Here is a 23,784-nt window from a genome sequence, read left to right on the forward strand (position 1 = left end):
ATTATTACTATCATTTTGATTATTATTGTTATTTATGTCATCTGTGTTGGTGTTGGTGTCGATTTTTATTTTTTAAAAATAACACTTGTTTCAACCGAGATTCAAACCCTGATCTCCCGTGCGCGAGTCCTTTCCTATGTCTGACGGCCTAATGTCTCCTTTGAACAAAAGTTTCAGAACTTGTAATACATATTTGTATATGCTATCCCCACCAACTTTTAATTTTATCTATACATAGTAGAATTTACTATACAGATAGTAAAAAAATATAATTGTGTTAGCAAAAAATACATTGCGTATAGTAATTTTTAATATTTTGTATAGTAACAATTCCTATATTGTATTAGAAAATTTACTTTCTTAAATTTGTATTTATTAATAATACTTATGGTAAAATTTACTATACAAATAGTAAAAAATATAATCGTCTTAGCAAAAAATACATTACGCATAGTAATTTTTAATATCTTATTATGTAATTATTGCTAACTAGTAAATTTTACTAAACGTTTAGTAATAATTACAATACAGAATGTATTTTTTCATATCTGTTAGTAAATGTTACTATAGTATTGTAATTTTTACTATACTTTTTTCTCCGTGTAAGCCGTATCAATCCTCGTTTGCTATTACACACACAGGTCGGAATATCCTACTGTTCTCCCTAGGTGTATAATATATACATATATATAACAATAATAAATAATGGAAATAAATAAACTATTCATATTATAGTTATTACAAAAAAATATAAACTTTATTGGGTTATTATAGTATCCACTTAAGATATAATTATAAAATGAAATCAATATATCACTCAATCATCCTTAATCGATATGTATAAATTTTCAAATTATATATATACATGGGTATGAAGAACACTATATTATATACAAGTAAATAGTATTTTACTTCATTTAATGAACATTTAGTCACTTGCCACAATAACATTCAAAGCGAGAATTTACAATTACTATTTCTCGATATAAAGTTTTTAAATTTTTTTCGCATATATTATGTATTATGATTTATTTGAACTATTTGTTACTAATACAAATACTAATCTATACATCAAATGTGTCAGTCTTGTGCTTTAGTTGAAATACTATTTTAACCCAGATTGATGTTAATTTGTAAATTAAATTTTTTAAAGTTATAGAAATTATTCTCATTTGACATGCTATGGTGCCACAGTAAAGCCGGTCCATGTTGGCCACTGGCAGAAATTGAAATAAACACACAGAAAATATTACTATGGCCATAGTAATATTGACAATGATTAGGGTGAAAATACCATTTGTGGGCAGTACGCTATTTTCGGAAATTTTTCTTTATTTTAAATAATGAAAAAGTAGAAAATAAAATTTCCATTGTAACAGTATAATAAAAGTATCTTTATACACTTTTTAAAATTTAATTGCCTCATTTCGTCTTTTACAAACTATTTCATTTTAATTCGTTAAGTATAAAAAGGTGGCCGTAAAATGGCAAAATAAAAAACGGTACTTCTACCCGATATCATAAGTTGCTGAAAGTATTGTAAATTTTACTATGGCCATAGTAATTTTTTCATGTGTTTATTTAAATTTCTATCAGATGGCCAACGTGCTCCGGCTTTACTATTATACCATAGCATTTTGAACATGAATAATTTCTCTGTGTAATTCTATGTAATTGCATAACCTATATTTTATGTTACATACACACATATACGTAGATATATACACACGTGTATGATTATATCTAATTTTATATATATATCGTTGAATTTTGATAACGTAAACTTAAAAAAATCTTAAACTTTGATCATTAGCTCCAGGTTATATGGTTGACATTTAATATCTTTGTTTAAGTAAAATATGACACAATCATTTGAATATTATTTATTTTTAAATAATTTAAATGTTCATTTAATGAATCATTTAATCAAATAAAAATTTCGCCGAATTAAAATATAAGGGATATGGTTTTAACGTTTATCTCTTGAGTTGATTAATTAAAATTTAATTAATCTAATAATTAGTGATAAAAAAAAAATGGAGAATTTGACGTCATGTATTATTTTTCGTTGATAAGACTTTATAGTTGTCATGACAGTCGATTATCTTAATAAATAATTAAATTATTAAAAAAGATAACATTGGAAGAATTTCACAACCTATGATATAGCACCAGCGTAGTTAAATTTATGATTATCAAGTTTTTACTACGCTCAATGTTATAACAAAAACGGTATTAATATTCTATAATATTTATCCGTCAATCAATAATCAACTAGATCCAATAAGCATAAAGATCAATATAACTAAATGGACGGGTCAATTGGCTAATAGAAACAACATTTTAAACATTTTCGTAACGAAGATAAAAATTAATTTAACGTAATTAAAAATTAACTCAATGTTGCAACTGAAATTATAAACTTAATGTTAAATTTTTTTCCACAACTGTTCACATTGTATTGGTTATTTTCTTTTTGAATTTTTACAGCTGACCACAAAATTTATTCATAATAATGATAATATTTCACTGAGCATTTTTACTGTATTCATCTCGAATTTAGCCTATTAATTAAAAGATTTATGCAATAATCAATAAGTATTTTAGCCATCAATCAGGCATATCTATAGAAACTATAGGCACAACAGGTTTCATTAGGTCGATTTTTTTAATATGTTTTTCGTTTTTTTCCGAGACCATTGGCTCTGACGGTGGTTGATCCTGATCATTTCTTGGTTGATAAGAAATATTGCCATACTCTTGGAGAAGTGGGCAGAGGCCTAAAAGAAAATGACAAAAGTCTTTTCGTATTCCAAACCACCCTAAAAAACAATTTTGATTATCTAAGGAAAAATTTTTTTGATTTGATTTCATATAAATTATTGTATTTTTTGGCTATCGAAATATAAATTTATATTGATTTCTAGTAATTTTTATTTTATTTATATATTTTCAAAAATATTTACTATATTATTCTTTGCAGGTACAGGTACTTTAATCCACAAAGTTACCGTGGGTCTAGCTTTATTTTAATTATTTTTTTAAATCCTATGTATTAGTTTTCAGTGTTTCGTAATAGAATATTGCTCGAATATTTATCTATCATTTGCAGTAAAAGTTTCTTTTTATAAATATAACTATCATTAAATTTGTATGAATGTGCAAATAGTCTTCAATTCGAATGAAATTAAATATTACTAGTGGTAACTATAATTTAATAATTCAAGTTATTTATAGGCGTATTCTGCTGCTTGCTCTGGATTGCTCGGAGCAGAGCCGATTAAAACTGAAAGAATCCGATTGTCAATTTAAAAATTAAATATTATTTTACTCTGAAAATTAATTGACGAATAAGGTTATTTTTCCAAATCTTCATATGTAACGGTCGAAAAAATATTATCATTTTTCACGATGATCTAGTCGTCCTTATCGATAATTTTTTTTTTTTTTTTAATTAATTTACTAATAAATATCCTATGTTTAACTATAAATAATTTATGATTTTAATAAAAATATATCAATCGGCTTATTATTCGAACGGCAACTGTCTAAATTATAAAAATATATAGTTTACGGATAAGTCTCGTTCGCGTTCAAAATTTTTCGGGCTTACTTCGAGCAGCCCAGAGCAAGCAGCCAAACACACCATATAAATTTTTAAACTATCCGATTCTTATTCAAATGTTTGGTTCGAATTTCAAATTAAAAATTTTTAACTCACATAGAGGATATAAATTCTAAACTTCTTTTTTTACAGTAATTTACAAATAATTCAGATTTTTCAAATATTTTTAAGCCCAACAAAAACTTCAATTTTTGTGAAAAATTTTTTTATTTTTACACTTTATATCTGTGTTGATATCAAATTAAAATACGCTATTTGCATTTTCTCGCTAATCCAATTATAAAAAATAATCAATCAATATCTATTTAAAAAAAAAATAAATTTAAAAATAAATAAATAAATTTAACAGCTTCTTTTTTCTTTAATGTAATTTGTTACTAATTTCGAGTAATTGTTAAAAACTGTTTGTTATTATTTAATTTACTTACATCTATTTCCACCTTTAGCACCAAAAGACATAAATATAAGTGTCATATGAGAAAGTAATAGTGGTGCAGCAATGGTTGTGTAATTTAACGTCAAAACTCCATCTAATTTATTTGCTAATAATACCTAAAAATAAAAAATTTACTATTAAATAAATATTGTTTACTTTATTACATATGAAACTTAAAGTAATTAATGTGCTGCCTTAATTGCACAAATACATCTAAAAATAGTGTATGTAATGCTTTTAAGTTATTGTGAGATTTCATTAATATGAAAAATCGTAATTTTCAGATTAAAGAAGTTTTGTGACCAAAATTATAATTTTTTTTTATAATGGGACCATTTTAATTTTTTCCCAGTTTATAGATTCTAATATTAATTATTAAAAGCATGTGTAATATATTCAATTTAAAAAAATTTTGATTCGCCTTTTTAAAAAAAATTTATTTTATCTGTCATCACGATTTCTTCAATTTAACATAATTATTCAATAATCTGTTAAAAACTAATTTAAAAAATCACTTATTCTGCTTGCTTATCTGTCATCCAGTTGTGAGCTATATTCAAGAATACAACTCATCAAGAAGTTATTTTTAAATTAAATATAAAAATTTATACCATATAGAAAAACAAACGAATACGAAATCTAATTAATGTTGCATTGTCCTGGGTCAAAATTTAAGCTGTACATTGAATGCAATCTTTTTTCTCTTTGTTCTTCTTTTTTTTTTAACTTCCCGCTAAGAAAATCGACGATTTTGTGTGTGTGTGTGTGTGTGTGTGTGTGTGTGTGTGTGTGTGTGTGTGTGTGTGTGTGCGAATTACGAAAAAAAAAAATTTTTTTTTTTTTAGTTTTTTATTGATTTCTCAGAAACGACTTATACGATCAACTCCAAAATCTAATCAGCTCTAGAACTTGATAAAATGCGTCGATTGCCGCCTTAGCCATCTCAATCGGATAATTCGTTCGAGAGTTATCGCAGGCAAAAGAAATAGTAAAAAACGGTTTTTTGCGAATATCTTCGAAACAACTGAATCAAACAATTTCAAAATTTTATCAGCTCTAGAACTCAATAAAATACACCGACTGCCGCCTCAACCATCAAAATCGGTCAATTCGTTCCTGAGATATCGTGGGCGAAAGAAATGCTAATATCGGTTTTTTTCGAAAACAATGGCACACAAAAGTATTTTCGAGCTCGAAGAAAAAACATAAACAGCAACTGAATCGTGAATATTACAATCTGATATTATGACTAGACTTATTGGCAGGGTGTGGAGTATAGGGTGGGGACAATCGAATCGATTGTAGCGCCTGCAGTGGACGAAATACGCGTTAAATCGCACTTGTCTTGTGAATAGTTAAATGAAAGCAGTGTTAAAAAATAAGGACAAGTAGTTGTTGTGTTGTTAATTGCAAAAATACTGACAGAAATAGTAATTGCAAGTTTTATACATTTTCATCCATGATATTCATCTTTGGCTAAAAATTATTACGGGGAATTTTTTAAATTACAAATTTTTAACCCAAAGTATTTTTAATTGTTGAGTTTTAAAATTTAAAATTACGAATAATTTAAATCACTTCAATTTCTTTACTTAATGCAAATTAATAATTTTAACTTTGAAAAAATTATAATTATAATTATTTTAACTCATTTGTTATTATGACTATTATTGTTGTTATTATTATTATTACAAGCTAACCTTATGTCGTTCAAAATATTATTCATTTTGTATTTATTAAAATTTTTTATACTTATTTTTTTCAGTACAATCTACTCTATATTTTTCCACCTTTCAAATGTGGTATCACACATATATTTCGCAATCTTTAAAAATTTTAATTATTTGTTTATAAAAACTTTCCGTATTCTCTCTGTGCTTTTTGAGGATGATTTAATGCGGTCGACAGATGTCGTTTTGGTCGCGCACCTTGCCAATACACTGTAAAAAATTTCGGTGTAAAAATGGACCCGGAGAACTTTACACGGCCATGTAGTGTGAAATAATGGTGTAAAATTCTCTCGGTGTAAATTTTCCATCCATGAAATTTTAACACGGTGTAATCTTCTGTTTTTACACCATTCCGTATTACTCGTTAATTTTGATTAACGAGCAACAAATGATCATTGAACATCTTTAACTACTTAATCAATAACTATTAATAATAATTTTTATTTTCATTACATGCTCTAGGAGCATTTGCAATTTCCAATACAACTTGTATTACATAAAATCTCTTAATATAAGCAACATAACACTTTTTTTTATTTATTTCTTGTCACACATTTTCCCTTATTATCTAACGTCAACCGATACTCTCCGCGCATTTTTATTTATCAACTACTTTGGCTTCAGAAACTTCTATCACCCAGATAGCTCTTCTATTTCTCTCTCCACTTGTTCTCTATCACCCTGACAAATTCGCAAATCTCTTTGACTAGAGCTCCTCTCATCGTTTTGACTAGTAGCCAGTGTATATCCCCGTCCTGCTTCCCATCCTTCCATTTTTCTATAAACTCTTGTATGTGACCTTCTTGCAACCTCGTGACTTTCCCGCAGCTAAAGATATGTTCAAGATTTTCTGTGTCTCCTCCACATAGCCTGCAACTCCAATCCTTAAATCCTTTTCTCGCTCTCCCCACATTCCCACATCTTAATCTAGCCCATGTTTCTTTATCCATTTTGTTTACATTTCTCTCATTTAGGTACTTGGCCCCTCCTGAATCCGGCAGGATTTCTCTGTACACTGTGGTATATTCCGAATCTACTATCCTCCCCCACTCTTTTTCTAGTTCTTTTCTCCACCATCTCTCTAGGCCTTCTTTCAGCTTTGCTATCACCTCAGCCTCTTTGCCTCCATCTTAGATCCACCGGCAAATCTCTACTACTTCCATCTCTTTCAATTTCTCCACCACTTTTTCACCCCACTTTGTCGGCTTATTATTAATTATGGCTCTCATCTCCTCAATCAAGCACACTTTGGGCCATCTTCCCTCCTTCATTGCTAATATGTCCTCCCAGTATTTTATAGCTCTTTTTCTGCATGTGTATTCGATGCTCTCTATACCCAACTCCGGTCTCCAAATATACATTGGCGTATTTCTCGCAACCCCTAAAATCATTTTTGCATATCTACCCTGCATCTTCTTCATTGCACATACATTTTCCCAGCCCCATGTCTCTACCCCATACAAAGCCACTGATCTCACTAATGAGTTCATAATATATATTCTGTCGTCTCTCATGTCCCTTCCCGCTCTCTTCATTACTCCCCAGGCCGCATTCGCCGCTTTCTGCGCTTTCCCTACCATTTCATCAACATGCCTGCTTGTGCTATTTTTCGTGGAGAAAGTATATCCTAGATATTTAAAATGGTTAACCACCTCAATGATTTCACCTTTATAACTCCACTTCTCACCTTCCCTGGCTTTTCCTCCGTTTCTAAACACCATCACTTTCGTCTTCTTTGTGTTTACCGTCAGCTTGTTTTTCTTAGTATATTTCTCTAGCGTTTCTAGCATCTTTTGCAGCTCACTGGCATTTTCAGCAACAATCGCGATGTCATCTGCGTATTTTAGGGCTCTCACTTTTATTTTACCAATTACCGTACCTCCTTCTTCTTTTCTGCTCCACTCTTCGTCGATGTCATCAATGAAGATGTCAAACAGGATGGCACTTAGTGCGCATCCCTGTCTGACCCCAACGTTGGTTCCAAACTCCCTTGTCATTTTCCCGTTCACTATGACCTCTGCCGTCGTCTTCTTATAGATTTCCCTGATCAACGCATGCATCCTTCCTTTTATGCCTACTTTCCACAGCTTCTTTAGTAGCAACTCCCGGTCAACAGTATCAAATGCCGCCTTCAAGTCAATAAAACCCACATATAGCTTTCCTCTCTTGTTTTTTAGCCTTCCATTTATAATTGAGTTCAGCACAAAAGCATGGTCTCTAGCCCCTCTTTTCCTCCTGAATCCGGCTTGGCTCTCTTTCAACACATCTTCCTTTTCAACCCACTTCCCTATCCTGTCTGCTAAGATGTTCGTCAGCACTTTATATCCAACGTCCAGCAAAGAAATTCCTCTGTAATTTTCTGCAGCATTCTCCATTCCTCCTTTGTGTATAGGCACAATTCTAGCTTTTTCCCATCCCTCCGGCAGCTTGACTTCCTTCCAAATATTATTTAGAGCCGCGCACAGCCATTGAATATCCTCTTTACTAATTGCTTTCAGGCACTCTATAGGGATCCCATCCTCACCAGTAGCCTTGCCATTTGACATCCTGTTTAGGGCATTTTGAATTTTTTTCTCCCCAAAGTCTTCATCCAAACTACTGTCGTCTGTCTCCTCCTCTCCCTGCCCTCCCCACGGTTGCTCGTTCCTTCTCCCATTCACTGTTTCCTCCGCTTCCAATTCCTTCGCTGTATTTAGTAGTTTTTGGAAATGATCGACCCACTCATCCTCGCTTATTTCTTCTGTAATTTTGTTGACTCTCCTGGGACGGAATTTATTTATTGCTCTCCACCACTCCGATACTCCCTTAGCTTTGTCGATTTCAGCCCACTTTTCTTCATTATTTTTCTCTATCTCCTCTTTCTCTATTGCTTTGAGTCTTTTCCTACACTCCACTAACTCCACTTTTAACTCTCTGCATTTATTATTCAACCAGGCATTTAATCGACCCCACATCTCATTTTTTGTTTGTCTCCATTTTTCTGAGAATTTGATGCCACTTCTGCTACATTTTTTGTTGTCCCCTGATTTTTTTATCATTCCAACTTCCCCCGCACTTTCATATATTATTCGATTCACTTTTTCCCAATCTATCTCTGCAGATCTCTCTTCCCAGCTGTCCATAATTTTTCCTAGTGCTGTCTCTCTGAACTCCATCTCCTTATCCTTGCTCCATTTAATTCTTTCTGCACCTGCCTCACTTCCATCCTTAGCGTCGTATTTCCGCTCACCCCTGACATCACTGAGGACAAAGGTCACTGGCAAGTGATCTGATTCGGTTCTCGGCACTACACACAGTCTTTCTAACCATGTTTCTTGTAGTATTATGATATCAAAATTTCCCAAAAACTCCTGCAATTCACTATATTTTTTTGCTCCGTGTGTGTTCCACACCAGCACATTACAACCTGCCTTCTTGCCTTCTTTCATTCGCTCTGTTTCTTCTACCACGAAAATTCCCCCCTCTCAGCTCGTTTACACCACCCTCTCTTCTATGGTTTACCAGCTCCGCAGTTACCTCATCAAATTTCTCAATGCCTTTATCTGATATCAATGATAGGTAACCGACTCTTACCTCTTCTCCTCTTTGTTGCTTTTCCCTTGCCTTTACTCTCAGCCACTTTTGTATCTCTATTTCTCTTCTGGTGTGGTCGTCATCCATCCATATTTCGGAGTTTTTCACAATCCCCTTTTCTCTAGGACCTTCTTTTTCTCCTCTAGCGTCTCGAAAGTGATACATACAACATTATCGCTCGTGAAATTGATTTTGTACTTATCCTTTGAGATATTCATCTTTCTGCCTGCCTCATTAAGGATTTCCTCTTTCTGCAGGTTCTTACTTGCGCTCTTCACTCTGAAAACTACGTTTCTCCTCCTTTCCCTCCTCTCTTTTAGTTCATACTTTAGATGATCGTTTGCAATAGCCAGCGGTTTCTTTATTTCTTTGCCTCTATCATTTCTTAGGAGATTAGCCAGGTTTCCGTCGAACTCCTTCTGTGTACTCCTCTGCGCATGCTCGTGGGGGTTTGACGTTGCCGCGAATCCCCCGGCGCTGCCACTTCTGGTCGTCTCTTTTCTATTTCTCTGTTCACTCACATTTCCATTCTCAAGTACTTTTACCCTCTCCAACAGTTCCACGTTCTCTTCTATCAGAGCTCTGTTCTTCAGGAGCCATGTCTCATTTTGTGCTGCAATCTCCATTTTTAGATTGTTTATAATTTGTTTCAGCCTGTCAATTTCCTCTTTAGCTGCTGACATCTCTACACTATCTTGGCCTTCCTCCTCATCATTATTTTTAGGCTGTAAATCTTTTAAATCTTCGTCTCCGTCACCTTTCTTGCCGCTTTCATCGTTTTCATCAGTATTATTCTGTTTCTCAACGCTGCTGCCCCCTGCCGACTTCCTTTCATCTTGCATGTTATTACTTATCGGCGAATGTATCACTTTGCTACCATTCGTCGATAAGAACTGTAGCATGCTCTCCTGCTTCTCGTTCGGGTCTTCTATTATCACCTTAACTGGGCGCCCTCTTTTTCTTTTTGTCACCTCTGACCCCTCCCCGCCACCATCATCCTTAACCTTACCGCCCGCCATTGTCTCTTCCTTCGCTCAAAACTTACTTTATCACTCAAGAATTTCTTCAGCTTATCACTCTGCACAACTCTTGCTAATTTCTGCAGTTTTTCAGCGCTTTCCCGAATTTTTACTTCCTTTTTATATCACTTTATTCGAATTTTTCCTGCACGAAAAGGCCAGTTTCAAAGTAGTCGATTCGGCGTGGAATGCCCCATATTCATTATTGTATTCATTAAAGTTCAAAGTTCAAATAAAATGATTAAAAAAAAAAAAAAAAAGGCCATTCGGCAGCCGAAATGGAAGGTAGATTTTTCAATTAATCTATATAAAAAATTTCATACATACATATATTGTGACACATATAAGCTTCAACAGTGAATAAAAACTGATTTTTTCGAAAAATCGTGAAAATTTCAAACAGCCATTACTTCAGAACTAATCAACCGATTTAGCTCATCTTCGAATTTGATCAAGATAATTGCCTTTAGGATAAGTGTAAAAAATTTCATTAAAATCCGATAAAAACTGCGGGTGCTATCGTAATGACAAGATCAGTAATAATCATTGGACGTACAGGTACATTTGAAACATCATAAGTAATAAAAGAATTACTTTTAAAATATAAAATAACTGTGAAATTTTAAGTTTATTTTGTGCACAATAAAATACAACTGATGAAATTGGATTATAATGAGAAATGCATCAGTTATGTGGAATAAAAACCATATTTTCAACATTTTTTGATTCCATTAAAATTTTCAAGGCTATCAAATTATTGGAAGAAATGTTCAAAACATAAAGTTTAAGGTCATCAATTAAAGCTTATTAGACAAGCTTTCAGATACTTTTTACGGAAATTGTCGATCAGTTTTAGTTTTAATGTTCTATGAACTTGAAAGTGGATAAAAACTGATTTTTTCGAAAAATCGTGGAAATTTCAAAAAGCCATAACTTCTAAACTAATTGACCGATTCAGCCCATCTTCGAACTTAGCCGTGATAATCGCCCATAGAATAAGTGTAGAAAATTTCATTAAGATCGGGTAAGAATTGTAGACGCAATCGTGTCTTCAAAACTTGGTTCTATTACATATATATAAATATATGGATATATACATACATTCATAAATTTTTCAACGAATGGTATTTTCGAACTCTACTCAACTAATTATGATAGGTTGTGACAAAATTCCTTGAAAAATCCACCATAAGGGCAAATACAATAAGGACAATACCTAGATTTTTAAAAAAATCTACCTAAAATATACGTAGTTAAGTCAACATACTAGAGACCTTATCTTGCCTACTTTTGCTTTTGTTTCTACAATACTTGAATTTGATGCAAAAAATGATGATATTCCATCTATTTTTTTTCAAATTGAGTAAACTTACATGTAGTTGTAAGAATATAATATTTTTTCAACTCGATTGCTTTATATCTTTCTTCAAAAAAACACCGTAAATTGGACGAAATTCATACAACGTTACTGCAATTTATTCAAGTTGTCGAGTCATAAATGATCGATCTTGCATCAAAATAATACTTGCAGAATAGGGTGGAACCAGAGTGTATCCAGAGTAAATGAATACTGAAAAAAAAAAAAATTACCGAAATTTATTATTTTTAGATTATTTAAGAACATTTAATGAATACAAAAATAATTTTTTTTTATTACATGAAGCGTACTTCATGTTTCTGGGTTATAAAAAAAAATTATCTAAGGAAACAAAAATATTAGACATTGTGGTCACAATGTAATATAGGATATACTACACTGTGACAACTTGTAATATAGGATATATACACCACAAAAGGCTGGATGCGATCTAGCGGCGAGGGCCGATCTATTCCTGCCACTGCTTCTTCGAGTTCGGTGCTCGCCGCTAGATCGCATTCAGCCTTTTGTGGTGTCTCTGACAATGAATTTATTTCGAACTAATATATTCCGAACTCGGGGACAACTCTGGCACAGCTACTCCTCTGTCATCCGACAAAGTGACAAGTGCCTCTTTTGATAGTACACTGAAAAAAATAATCGCTAGCTGCTAGCGAATTTTTTCTTTAGCAGCTAGCGATTTTTAATCGTTAGCTGCAAGTGATTATTTCGCTAGCGGCTAGCGATTTTTTCTTTAGCAGTTAGCGATTTTTAATCGTTAGCTGCAAGCGATTATTTCGCTAGCTGCTAGCGATTTTTTCTTTAGCAGCTAGCGATTAAAAATCGCTTGCTGGAAGCGATTTTTTCTTTGGCAGGGAGCGATTAAAAATACTGTTTTTATCATTGAAATAAATTTATAAACATACATATTCATATATATTTATACATATATTACATTGTGACAACAATGTCTAATATATTTTGTTTCCTTGGATAAATTATTTTGTAATCCAGAAACATAAAATACCCCCCACAAAAAACATTTACAAAAAAATTATATTAAAAATACGTAAAAAGTACATAAATATATATAAAATATGTATAAAAAATCAAGTTTTAATAGTTAACTTTTGGCCGATTTTTGTGTATATTTTAGATGTAATTTAAATATATTAAAAATGTACCTTAGGGTCTACAAGAAATACATGTTTAAAAATATATAAAAATTATAGGGTAAGAGCGCCAGTACCCAGCCCCAAACCAGTAGCCAGCCACCTCATGTTAAATTATACCTATATATATTTTTAGCCAATGTTATATATGACCGGCTAGCTACTGGTTAGGGGCTGGGTACTGGTGCTCTTACCCTATAAGCAATATATTTCAAGTATAATCATCAAAATATAAAAAATATATTTTTAATTTAACCAACAACACAAGAAAAAAAAATATAATAAAATTATATAGTTTTCATGTATTTGGAATATATTTTTTTTTATTTACATACATGTATTTTTTATATATTTTAAGATTAAGGGGAAGGGGCGGCAAAATGAGGTACCCCCAAAATTTTATAAAAAAAAAAATTTTTTTTTAAATGTTTTTTAAACGTTCCAAAATCACTTTTGTAAATATAAATGAGGATTGCTTCGAATTTTTTTTGTTAAACTTTTTCAAAAATTGAAAGTGTCAGTCGAAAACTGTTAATGACTTTTGTTTTATGATAAAAACCATTAAAAAAATTTTTTTCTTCCTTTGATGAATCCAACAATTATGTGAAATGTAATTTTTCTTTATGTAAATTACTTACAAGAAAATTGAATTTAATCGAATTTTATTAATTAATATCTAGAAATTTTTTTTTTTTACCTTTTTTAGGGGGTACCGTATTTTGCCCACAAAAATGAAAATTTTTTTTTTTTAATGGCCTCTAAAAATTTTCTTTATTCACTTTGGATATCATTAAAAAAAAAAAAGATTTTCTGTATTTGATTCTTCAAAAACTTAGTATTTTCTTAAGTACCCCGTTTTGCTCTTCCCACCCTTTTTTTAATATGTATTTAAGTTACATTTAAAATATATACGAAAATCGGCTAAAAGTTAGCTATTAGAAATATATGTTTTACACATATTATATATATATATTATGGGTGTACATATATATATATATATAGGTGTACAAATAAGTTTTAGGACAGTTTTCAAAAAATTCAAGATTTATTAAAAAAGAAGTAAAACACAGTTATTCATCGAAGTAATCTCCATCGCATTGAATGACCTTCAGCCATCTCTCAGGTAATTCGCGGATGCCTTTCGCAAAGAAACTTTCGTCTTGTGAGGTGAGAAATTTAGCGACCCATTTTTCCACTTCTTCAAATGTTTTGAATCGCACGTCAGACAAATCGTTCTGCATTTTCCGGAATAAATGATAATCGGATGGGGCTAAGTCTGGTGAATACGCCGGGTGTGGTACAGGTTCCCATCCAAGCGCTAGTAACGTATCCTTGACCGGTTTACCCACATGAGGCCGCGCGTTGTCATGGAGCAGTTTTACTGGACGTTTTCCTTTACCAGAAAATGGACGTTTCTTCTCAATTTCTTGATTCACTTGCATCAATTGATGACAATAGCGATCGGCAGTAACTGTTTGACCAGGTTTGAGAAGTTCATAATACAGTACGCCTTTCATATCCCACCATATGCACAGCATGACTTTATTACAATGAACATTGCGCTTTGGCGTGGATGTTGTCGGCTCGCCGGGGTCAACCCAATGATATTTGCGTTTCGGATTATCAAAATAAATCCACTTTTCATCGCCAGTCACAATTTTCCACAAGAAAGACTTTTTATGTTGCTTGTTGTAAAGACTCACACAAATGTTAAGACGGCTGTTTTTATTTTCTTGAGTTAGAAAGTGTGGTACCCACTTTGTTCCTTTTCGAATCTTACCCATTGCTTTTAAACGATAAGAAACAGTTTGTTGAGTTACTCCAAGCTGTTCCGAAAGTTGTTTCTCCGTCTGACAAGAGTTTTCATCCAGCAACGCTTGCAGTTCCTGATCGTCCACCTTTACAGGAGGCCCGGTGCGTTCACGGTCACTAACGTCGAAATCACCTTCTTTGAATCGCTTATACCAATACTCACATGTACTTTTAGATATAATGTTGTCTCCAAGAACAGAACATATCGATTCACACGCTTTCCTAACACTTTTTCCTTGATGGAATTCATAGCGAATGCAGTGTCTAATAAATAGCTTATCGGTCTGCATGATTAATTTACAGAATTTATAGGTTATGTTTATGACTCCTTTAGGTTTCGATACTACATATCAAGCGCCATCTATGATAAGTGAGCGGGACCTTTAAATTAATTTAGAATAGCTGTTATGATACAAAATCTAAGTGTCCTAAAACTTATTTGTACACCTAATATATATATATATATATATATATATATATATATATATATATATATATATATATATATATTAGACTGTGCCAAATGAAATCGATATTTTTTTTCGGTCCCATACGAAAATTAGGCTGTCTCACTAAAAAAAAAAAATCCTGAAAAAATTTCAACTCGATATGGCTATTTTTCAGTTAGCGCTCGCGTAAATAAGAATTTTCTAATAAAATTGTTTTTTATCCCAACTTAATATTTTACAACTCATTAAATATAACTGATTAAAAAATGGCCAAGGTGCCATTTTGTAGGGAATTCAATTCTCTACAAAAGGAACTTTTGATCGAATGAAAAACATCAGCCAATTTTTTTCTGCAGCCATTTGAACCTAATTTTTTTTTCAAAATTTACATTTATATTTACTATTAAACGTTTAGAAAACTATGTTGCTATGTATGAAATTTATCGAATTCAATTTCTCTAGGAATCTTTATGATCCCAAGGAATAGTTTTCATACTTAAAGTAATAAAACTAACATTAATCTATTGATATTATCGATATTTCTAACAAGACTTTTTCTTCGTTTTGACATTTTTCGCATTTAATCTTTCTAGTGATTTTTTTCTGCATTAGAATATCGTTCGTAATTGTGATTTTGAGATTCTCATACTGCTTATAAAAAATTATTACTTTATTGATAAAAACATACATTGTTTATAATAATAAAATACCCATAAAAATTTAAATAAAGGAAAAAGTGATGTTCTAATTGTGCAGAAAAGTTTTTATCGATTCTGTTACTAGTTTTTAAGAGCTTATGATTTGTCAGGAGAACCTATTGCAAACAATCTGAAAGTTGCCTACAGTGAGCAGCAACAACTTGTAGTAGAAATTATTTAATTTATCTATTTATTGATTAATTAATTAGTTTGGAGCAAGTACAGTTTATATTCGCAATAGGGTCTCCTGACATATCATAAACTCTTAAAAACTAGTAACAGAATTGAAAGAAAATTTTCTGCACATTAGAACATCAATTTTTTCTTTAATTGAATTTTTATGGGTATTTTATTATTATAAACAATGTATATTTTTATCAATAAAGTAATAATTTTTGATAAGCAGTATGAGAATCTCAAAATCACAATTACGAACGATATTCTAATGCAGAAAAAAATCACTAGAAAGATTAAATGCGAAAAATATCAAAACGAAGAAAAAGTCTTGTTAGAAATATCGATAATATCAATAGTTTAATGTTAGTTTTATAACTTTAAGTACCCTGTGGAAAAGCTCTCATAAATTCTGATAAGATATTGAATATTTTTTATGAGAATCTATGAGCTTCGAAAATATCTATGAGATTTAAAAAAATTCTCATATGAATTTTTATGAGAATCTATGAGTCAAAGCTTTTGATGTGTTCCTATCATGATTTCCGTACTAGATTTTTAAAAGAATGAGTAAGATTTTTTAATTTATGAGATTTTGTGACTCGAATTCCGCCAACGATTATGAGATTGAATAAGTACTTTAACTTCTATAAGATTGTTACAGTTTATTCTAATCTATTTTCAATAAGAATTGATCAGGCGAATTCCGATGTTATAATACTTACAAAATCTCAATAAGATTATTTTTTTTATATGAAATTTCCAGAATTTATAAGTTTTAGTAAGAGTTATCCTAGGAGATAATATCTTATTGAATATCATAAAATATTTGTCATATTCTATCTAAAAAATTCTAACTAAAAAATTCAATCATTTAGCATATAAACTATATGGAAAATAACTGTACTCACATTGATTAATCAGTATCAAATCTTGTATGATTACTTCAGAAATCGTCTCATACAATCTTATTCATTTCCAAAATCTACTCAATTGTAAACTTTACATTTTTCGAAAACTTATAAATACTTATACTCACAATATTACAGCTTCTGTTTCTTATAGATTCTGATATTTTATATGAGAATTTTAAGAAAAAAATTTTTTGGATGCACCATCTATGAGAAAATAATTGTATCAGAATTTTTGAGATTTTTCGTGGACAAATACTGATCGTTTTCTCATAGCCAATTTTTTTTATGAGATTTTATAAGACCTTTTCCACAGGGTATGAAAACTATTCCTTGGGATCATAAAGGTTCCTAGAGAAATCGAATTCAATAAGTTTCATCCATAGCAATATAGTTTTCTAAGCGTTTAATAGTAAATATAAATGTAAATTTTGAAAAAAAATTAGGTTCAAATGGCTGCAGAAAAAAATTGGCTGATGTTTTTCATTCGATCAAAAGTTCCTTTTGTAGAGAATTGAATTCCCTACAAAATGGCACCTTGGCCATTTTTTAATCAGTTATATTTAATGAGTTGTAAAATATTAAGTCGGGATAAAAATCAATTTTATTAGAAAATTCTTATTTACGCGAGCGCTAACTGAAAAATAGCCATATCGAGTTGAAATTTTTTCAGGATTTTTTTTTTTAGTGAGACAGCCTAATTTTCGTATGGGACCGAAAAAAAAATATCGATTTCATTTGGCACAGTCTAATATATATATGTTTTTGATGTATTTTTAGTATATTTTTTTCATACTATAAATATATATTTTTTGTTTTAACATATATTTTTTTTATAAATGTTTTTCACGGGGGACGTTTCAGCTAATAGAAAAAGTGATTTTTGTATTCCATTAATGCTTCTGAATATTCTAAAAATAATGAATTTCGGTAAATTTTTTTTTTTTTCAATGTATTCATTTACTCTGGATACACTCATTCAATGAAATATTTAACTTCTTCAATTACAAAAGTACATTGCAGGTAATAAATAAGTAGTCATATGAAAATGAAATAAAATTTAATCAGCGGTACTAGTTCATTGTGACCAGAAGGTATCCAATTATTTCAAAGTCATTTGTATTTTTATTGAGTGAATCATATGATTTACTTACCACTATAATATATTGTGGAAAATAAAAAGAAAGTTAGGATCATTGCATAAAACTTTTCATCAACAACATTTGCAAAATTGATTGAAATAAACCAATAATTTTCATCAACTCAAAACAGTATTTTTTTCAAATTCATAGTTGTTCTTATCACATACATAGACGACTTCCACTCCATCTCTTTTTTTTACTGTAATCTCGCATTTCATTTCATCAAATACATCGTTTTTGACAGAAATATTTCTATAGTAATCCTAAAACCGTGTAGTCTTTTATTCAAACCTCCCTAATAAACTTGTTTCAATTTCCATGTTTTTGACTCAATTGAAATTCAGTTGACTCAAGTGCGGATAGGCCAAGTACACAGCATATTTCGGAAGAAAACACGATTTTTATCAGTGTAATATTAAAATTTTGTCGCCGAAATTACTCAAAAATTATAATATTATAATCTATAATTTAGTAAATTTTTTTTTTTAAGTCAAACCGATTGCACTAAAAGGGATTTCATCATTTTTTTCTCTACTACTCTAACTTGAACAGCTTTTACAGTAAATGGAAATCTTGCCGAATTCTTTCAACACTTATAATAACATATCGAAATTGATCGATAAAAAAGTTATCGATTTGGTGTGAAATTCACCATATATTGTTCAATAGTATTTAAAATTTCATAACTTGTTATAATAGTTTTTATATAAATGAAATAAAAAAATTATTAGAAAGTTGAATTATTTAAGAAAATTTTTTACCAGTTTATTACTGTGAAATAGTCATGATATTTATATAATAGAGAAATTCACAAAAAAAAAAAAATACAAATATTTATCAATTGATTTAACAAAAAATCATTACCTAACTTTTAGGCTTTTTATTGATGTAATTTTTTTTTATTTTATTGATCATTGACCACAATTAAGAAAGTGAGTGAGATAATAAGTATAAATGTTGTGGGTATAACTGAATATTGTGAACCTGGAAATTTCAAAGATTATTTAAGTGCGTCGTACAGAAAGTAACGATCACAATTAAAATAAATTTATATTAAGATATGGGTTAAAAAATATTTTAATAAATATGGCTAAGTTTGAAAAATTATTTTTATCGGTTTTGTTATTGTCTTGTTTTTATCAGTTATTTTGTTTTTCACGTGAAATACCATTCTCATGGGTTGACTATCAAGAAGAAATACTTGATAAAAATGAAAATCAAGATCTAATACCATCAGCGTCTCATCACGAGCATAGTTCTTCAAGTAAAAAAGGTCATGAACATCATTCAGATCATCATGATGAACATGGGGAAAAAGATAGCCAAGAATTTCATAAGCATCATCATCACGGTGAAGGTGAGGATGGTCACCACAAAAAAGAACATTATGATGATTTTCATAAAGAACATGGTGGACATAAAAAAAAACATCACGATGAGGAAGAAGATTATGAAGAAGGTCATAAACACGAGAAAGGTCACAAAGCTGGAAAATTTGGTGAAAAAAAAGGACATAAAAAAGGTCATAAAATGAAAGGATATCATAATAAATTTCAAAAAGATGAGTATCATAAGGAACATAAATTTTATGACGATCATCATAAAGGCGGTCATCATCACAAACATGGAAATCACAAAGGACACCATAAGAAAGCACATGGAGAACATAAGAAAGGTGGTCATCATCATTCAGGTTATCATGATAAACATGACGAGAAGAAAGGTCACTCTTCTAAAGGTCATATAGATAAACATCATAAAGGACATTCTGGTGAAAAAGGTCATGAAGAACATCATAAACATCATAGTGAGCATGGTAAAAAAGCTGGTGATCATAAAAAAAAGAAGTTCGAACACAGCAAAGGTTCAAAAAAACATCACTAGTGAAAATTGCATCCACATAATACTTGTTACTTTTGTTATATTCTCTTCAAATGTTAGATTATTTCGAGTTACAGTTAACACATTATAGATCATCTTAGCTACAGAACTCAAATTTACTCTTTTTTAATAGAAAGATTTGTAAAATTCAAATATTCAATAAAAGCAATTTTTATGTCGAAAATATTTGTTTCTAATTAATAAAAAGTATTAAGAGCAATATTTTTCTCAAGTTTAAATAGAAAAAGTCAACCAAAACATGTAATATGATTTTAAATAAAAAATAATTTATCTAAATAAGTATCTTGAACATAAATTTAATTTAATCACTTTTCAATATAAAAAAAAATCTTTTTGAAAAAAGAAATCGTTAATTTTTTAAATTCCTAAACACAGAAAAATTAATGATTTGTTTAGCAGGATCAACTGTTATTCAATTATATTGATATAAACAAAACTTTTTTTGAGCTTGAACAGCTCGAAAGCGTATAAGTGATCGTGTTTTCGACCTCGGAAACAACAGAAAGTTTTTTACGCCTGGCTTGTAGAGTCAACCACTTTTTTTTTTAAATTATGAATTGTACCAAATTTATATTAAATTAATAGATGAAAACAATTTATCGTATTAAGCTTTTGTGATGATAAAAATTAAAAAAAAAATACAATCCAGCAGCCGGATGAGAGGATAGATTTCTTAAAAAGAATTATATCTTATATTTTTAAAAATTACTAATTTATTTGTATTTTTAACTATTTAATGTTACGAATTAAAGTAACGTAGTTGAGTTTGAATCTTTAGATTTATAAATAATTTTATTTTCATAAATTTTTAATAAAAAAAAAAAATTAGATTAATAAATAATCAGTTCGTAAGTAAACCATTGAACCGCAACTGATTTAATAAAGTGATAGAAATAAACTTATTAAATAATTCCAACGAAAAATGAAATCCAAATAAAACAATAAAAAGATAAATTATTTTAGGATTTGATAATAAAAAAATGTGATTTAACTTACTTGAAATACTAATATTGGCACGACGAGGAAAGTATACGCTAAAGCCGAATTCAACGACGTTCTTCTAACACGAGCATTTACTTGTGGTGCTCTTAATAATACAGCTGCAAATACTATGGTATATAGTACAGCAACTAATGATAAACATAAAAGTGCCCAAAGAGGAACAAAAACGACTTCCCAACTCCACGCTATAAATCGATCAAGTTTCAAAGCCAAGAAAATAAATTGTAGTACATTGACAGCGCAAAATAACTCCAATTCGAACGATCGATCGTGTTTTACCGCCCAAATACAAACCTGTAATTAAATAATTCAACTATTATTAAATATTCAAACTACGAATTTGAATAAAAAACTTATTAAATAAAATGTCTAAGAATACTTACAGCTATAGAGACAATTGAAATAAAAATTAATGGAATAAATACTAATATCCATAAATGTCTATCTGATTCTAATTTATCACAAACTAATAATTCGAACATTAATAAAATTAAATGTAAGGCAAGAGTTATCAACATAGCCTTGTAATGAACATAAGCATCGCCTTCAAGTCTTGCATGAGGATGTCTCCACCAAACATAACTACCCACTGTAGCTCCTAAAATTACCATACCCTTCCACAACCAAATAGGACTGAATATCGACCAGTAGCTCCATTCTATAAATTCATCTAGTCTCAATGCAAATAATGCAGTAAATATCATCAAACATGAATGGACTAAAAATTTACTGTAACAAAAGTTTAAAAAAATAATTATTATCTCTTTTCAAGCCATATCATATTTTAATTTATAATTACTTACATTATTATTTAATATTAATCTTTTAATTATACTTTTAATTTATTATTAATGTATATACTATATATTTATGCATTTATGTATGGCTTCATCAATATAAGTGTTACATATTATATCTTATTAAACTATGATTCATTTTAATTATAATTAAAACGAATACTATTACAATAAAATATAATATGTAACACATATACTTAAATGTTTTAAATTTGAACTTATGAATATTCTATATAATTCATTAGTAAAAATTTAAAAACATTATTTATGGATAAATGTACATATATAACTGCGATAATTATAACTAGTTAATTTTGATTTGTTAAAAAAAATTGTTTTCTATTTATTTTTTTAATGTATCAATTTTATTGTTATTATTATTATTATTATTATTATTATTATTATTATTATTATTATTATAAAATTTATTTTACCTCGGATTGAAGTCTTGAAAAAGCGTTTGCAGATTCATGATTAATGGGGTCACTGATTATAGGCCAAATAACTTTAGATTGAGAAGTTAAAAAATTTAACTTATTGTTTATTCATGATGTGATAACACTATTGTAATCAAAAAGATTGTAATCAAGTTTATCAAAAAAATTTTTGAGCAACAGCGCCCATGCATTTAAATCACACTAAAAAATAAATTTTGGTTATATGCATCACAGTAAAAAAAAAATTTACCTTGAATGAACTTCTTGGAACTTATTATATATATGAATATATACAAACCATACAAACTAATAAGAGACCCTGTTTTTTCCAATTTTTAATATGGTATGGCAGTATCATGAGCTCCTAGCGTGTTTCACTACAGTACACACAAGTGTAAGTACTTAAGAGTGAGAAGAAAATGATAACCGAATAAACCCGAAGCTAAGTCTTTTGCCGATGACAGTTGGTTATTCATTAGGCATGTGGACAACCCACCCAGCCGATACTAATTCTTGAAACTATTACAGCGCCTTACTCTTGTAAATCTACAATACAATTCGTGTGAAACAGTTGTTGGTAAAACAGTCTATTAAAGTTAAAAATATTTAAGATGTTAAATGATAAGATTGCACTTTTTAAAATAATTATAAATTATATAAATAATATAGCAGTAGAAGGATTGGCTATATAAAATGAAATGATTATCATAAGGATGATCGAAAATAGTCTTAAATGCAATTGTTTTTTATGAGCTTTTCGAACACAAGAAGTTACGGTTTATGTTAAAGTTCGAACATTTAAGAATCGAAAATAATCATGAGGAACAAGCGTTTTTTAAATTTTAATTCACGATTATAAAGATTTAATGAGTTTTGACTTAGATTAGAGCAATAATATATAAAATATCCGAATAAAATATTAAAAACGGTGTTTTTTCAATAATTTTGTTGGTAATAACTATAGAACGAGTTGCATTACGTTATGTGATAATCAAGAGACACCATAAAAACGAAGAGTTGGTATGATTTTGAATACATTTTAGTACACTATATTATGATTTATCCAGGAGTAATGTTATAAAATGTTATTTTTTAAATTTTTCGTCGTCGATATCTTTTAAACTAATTAACCAATTAAGATATATCTCAGATATAATTATAGTTCTTGCGGCAATCGGCGCGTTTTATTAAGTTCTAAATCATTAGAATTGGAAATCGATCGATTCAATTTTTTCAAAGATATTCGAAAAAATACGTTTTTTATCATTTCTTTCTGCAAACCCAGATAGCATCCAAGTCAGAAAGCCTACTGCAAGAAGTCTTTAAAAAAACTTCTAACAGAGTCCAACATTATTGAGTTCCTAATACTGACAATGTTATAAATGATATGTGTATTTTTTTTTTATGTTTAAATCTTGATTTCGTTAATGTGATAGTAGTCGCGACATTCAATGTTTGTTAAACTTGAAGTTGCATTTCCATACAATGAAAAAATTCAGCTATTTTGTTTAATATCTGATATCGATTGATTTTTATATTGTTGAACTT

The 23,784-nt window shown here is 29.9% G+C and overlaps 1 protein-coding gene across 3 annotated transcripts; it reads right to left on the reverse strand.

Moving 5' to 3' along the window:
- Positions 1 to 1,661: 1,661 nt before the first annotated feature.
- Positions 1,662 to 22,685, reverse strand: LOC130670935 (transmembrane protein 185A). Of its 3 annotated transcripts, none has more exons than XM_057474577.1 (6): positions 22,535 to 22,685; positions 22,234 to 22,437; positions 21,386 to 21,731; positions 20,997 to 21,296; positions 4,054 to 4,177; positions 1,662 to 2,780 (listed from the first exon to the last, which is right to left on the reverse strand). In XM_057474577.1, exons 2-6 carry the CDS (start codon positions 22,269 to 22,271, stop codon positions 2,611 to 2,613), a joined length of 978 nt encoding a protein of 325 aa, XP_057330560.1. In that variant the 5' UTR covers positions 22,272 to 22,437; positions 22,535 to 22,685; the 3' UTR covers positions 1,662 to 2,610. The 3 variants fall into 3 exon arrangements, with proteins under 3 accessions (XP_057330560.1, XP_057330558.1, XP_057330559.1); XM_057474575.1 differs by having other exon boundaries at positions 1,662 to 2,822; XM_057474576.1 differs by lacking the exon at positions 22,535 to 22,685 and having other exon boundaries at positions 1,662 to 2,822; positions 22,234 to 22,503.
- Between the last annotated feature and the right edge of the window lie 1,099 nt (positions 22,686 to 23,784).

This window comes from Microplitis mediator, chromosome 7 (genome assembly GCF_029852145.1).
Source record: "Microplitis mediator isolate UGA2020A chromosome 7, iyMicMedi2.1, whole genome shotgun sequence".
Lineage (NCBI taxonomy): Eukaryota > Metazoa > Arthropoda > Insecta > Hymenoptera > Braconidae > Microplitis > Microplitis mediator.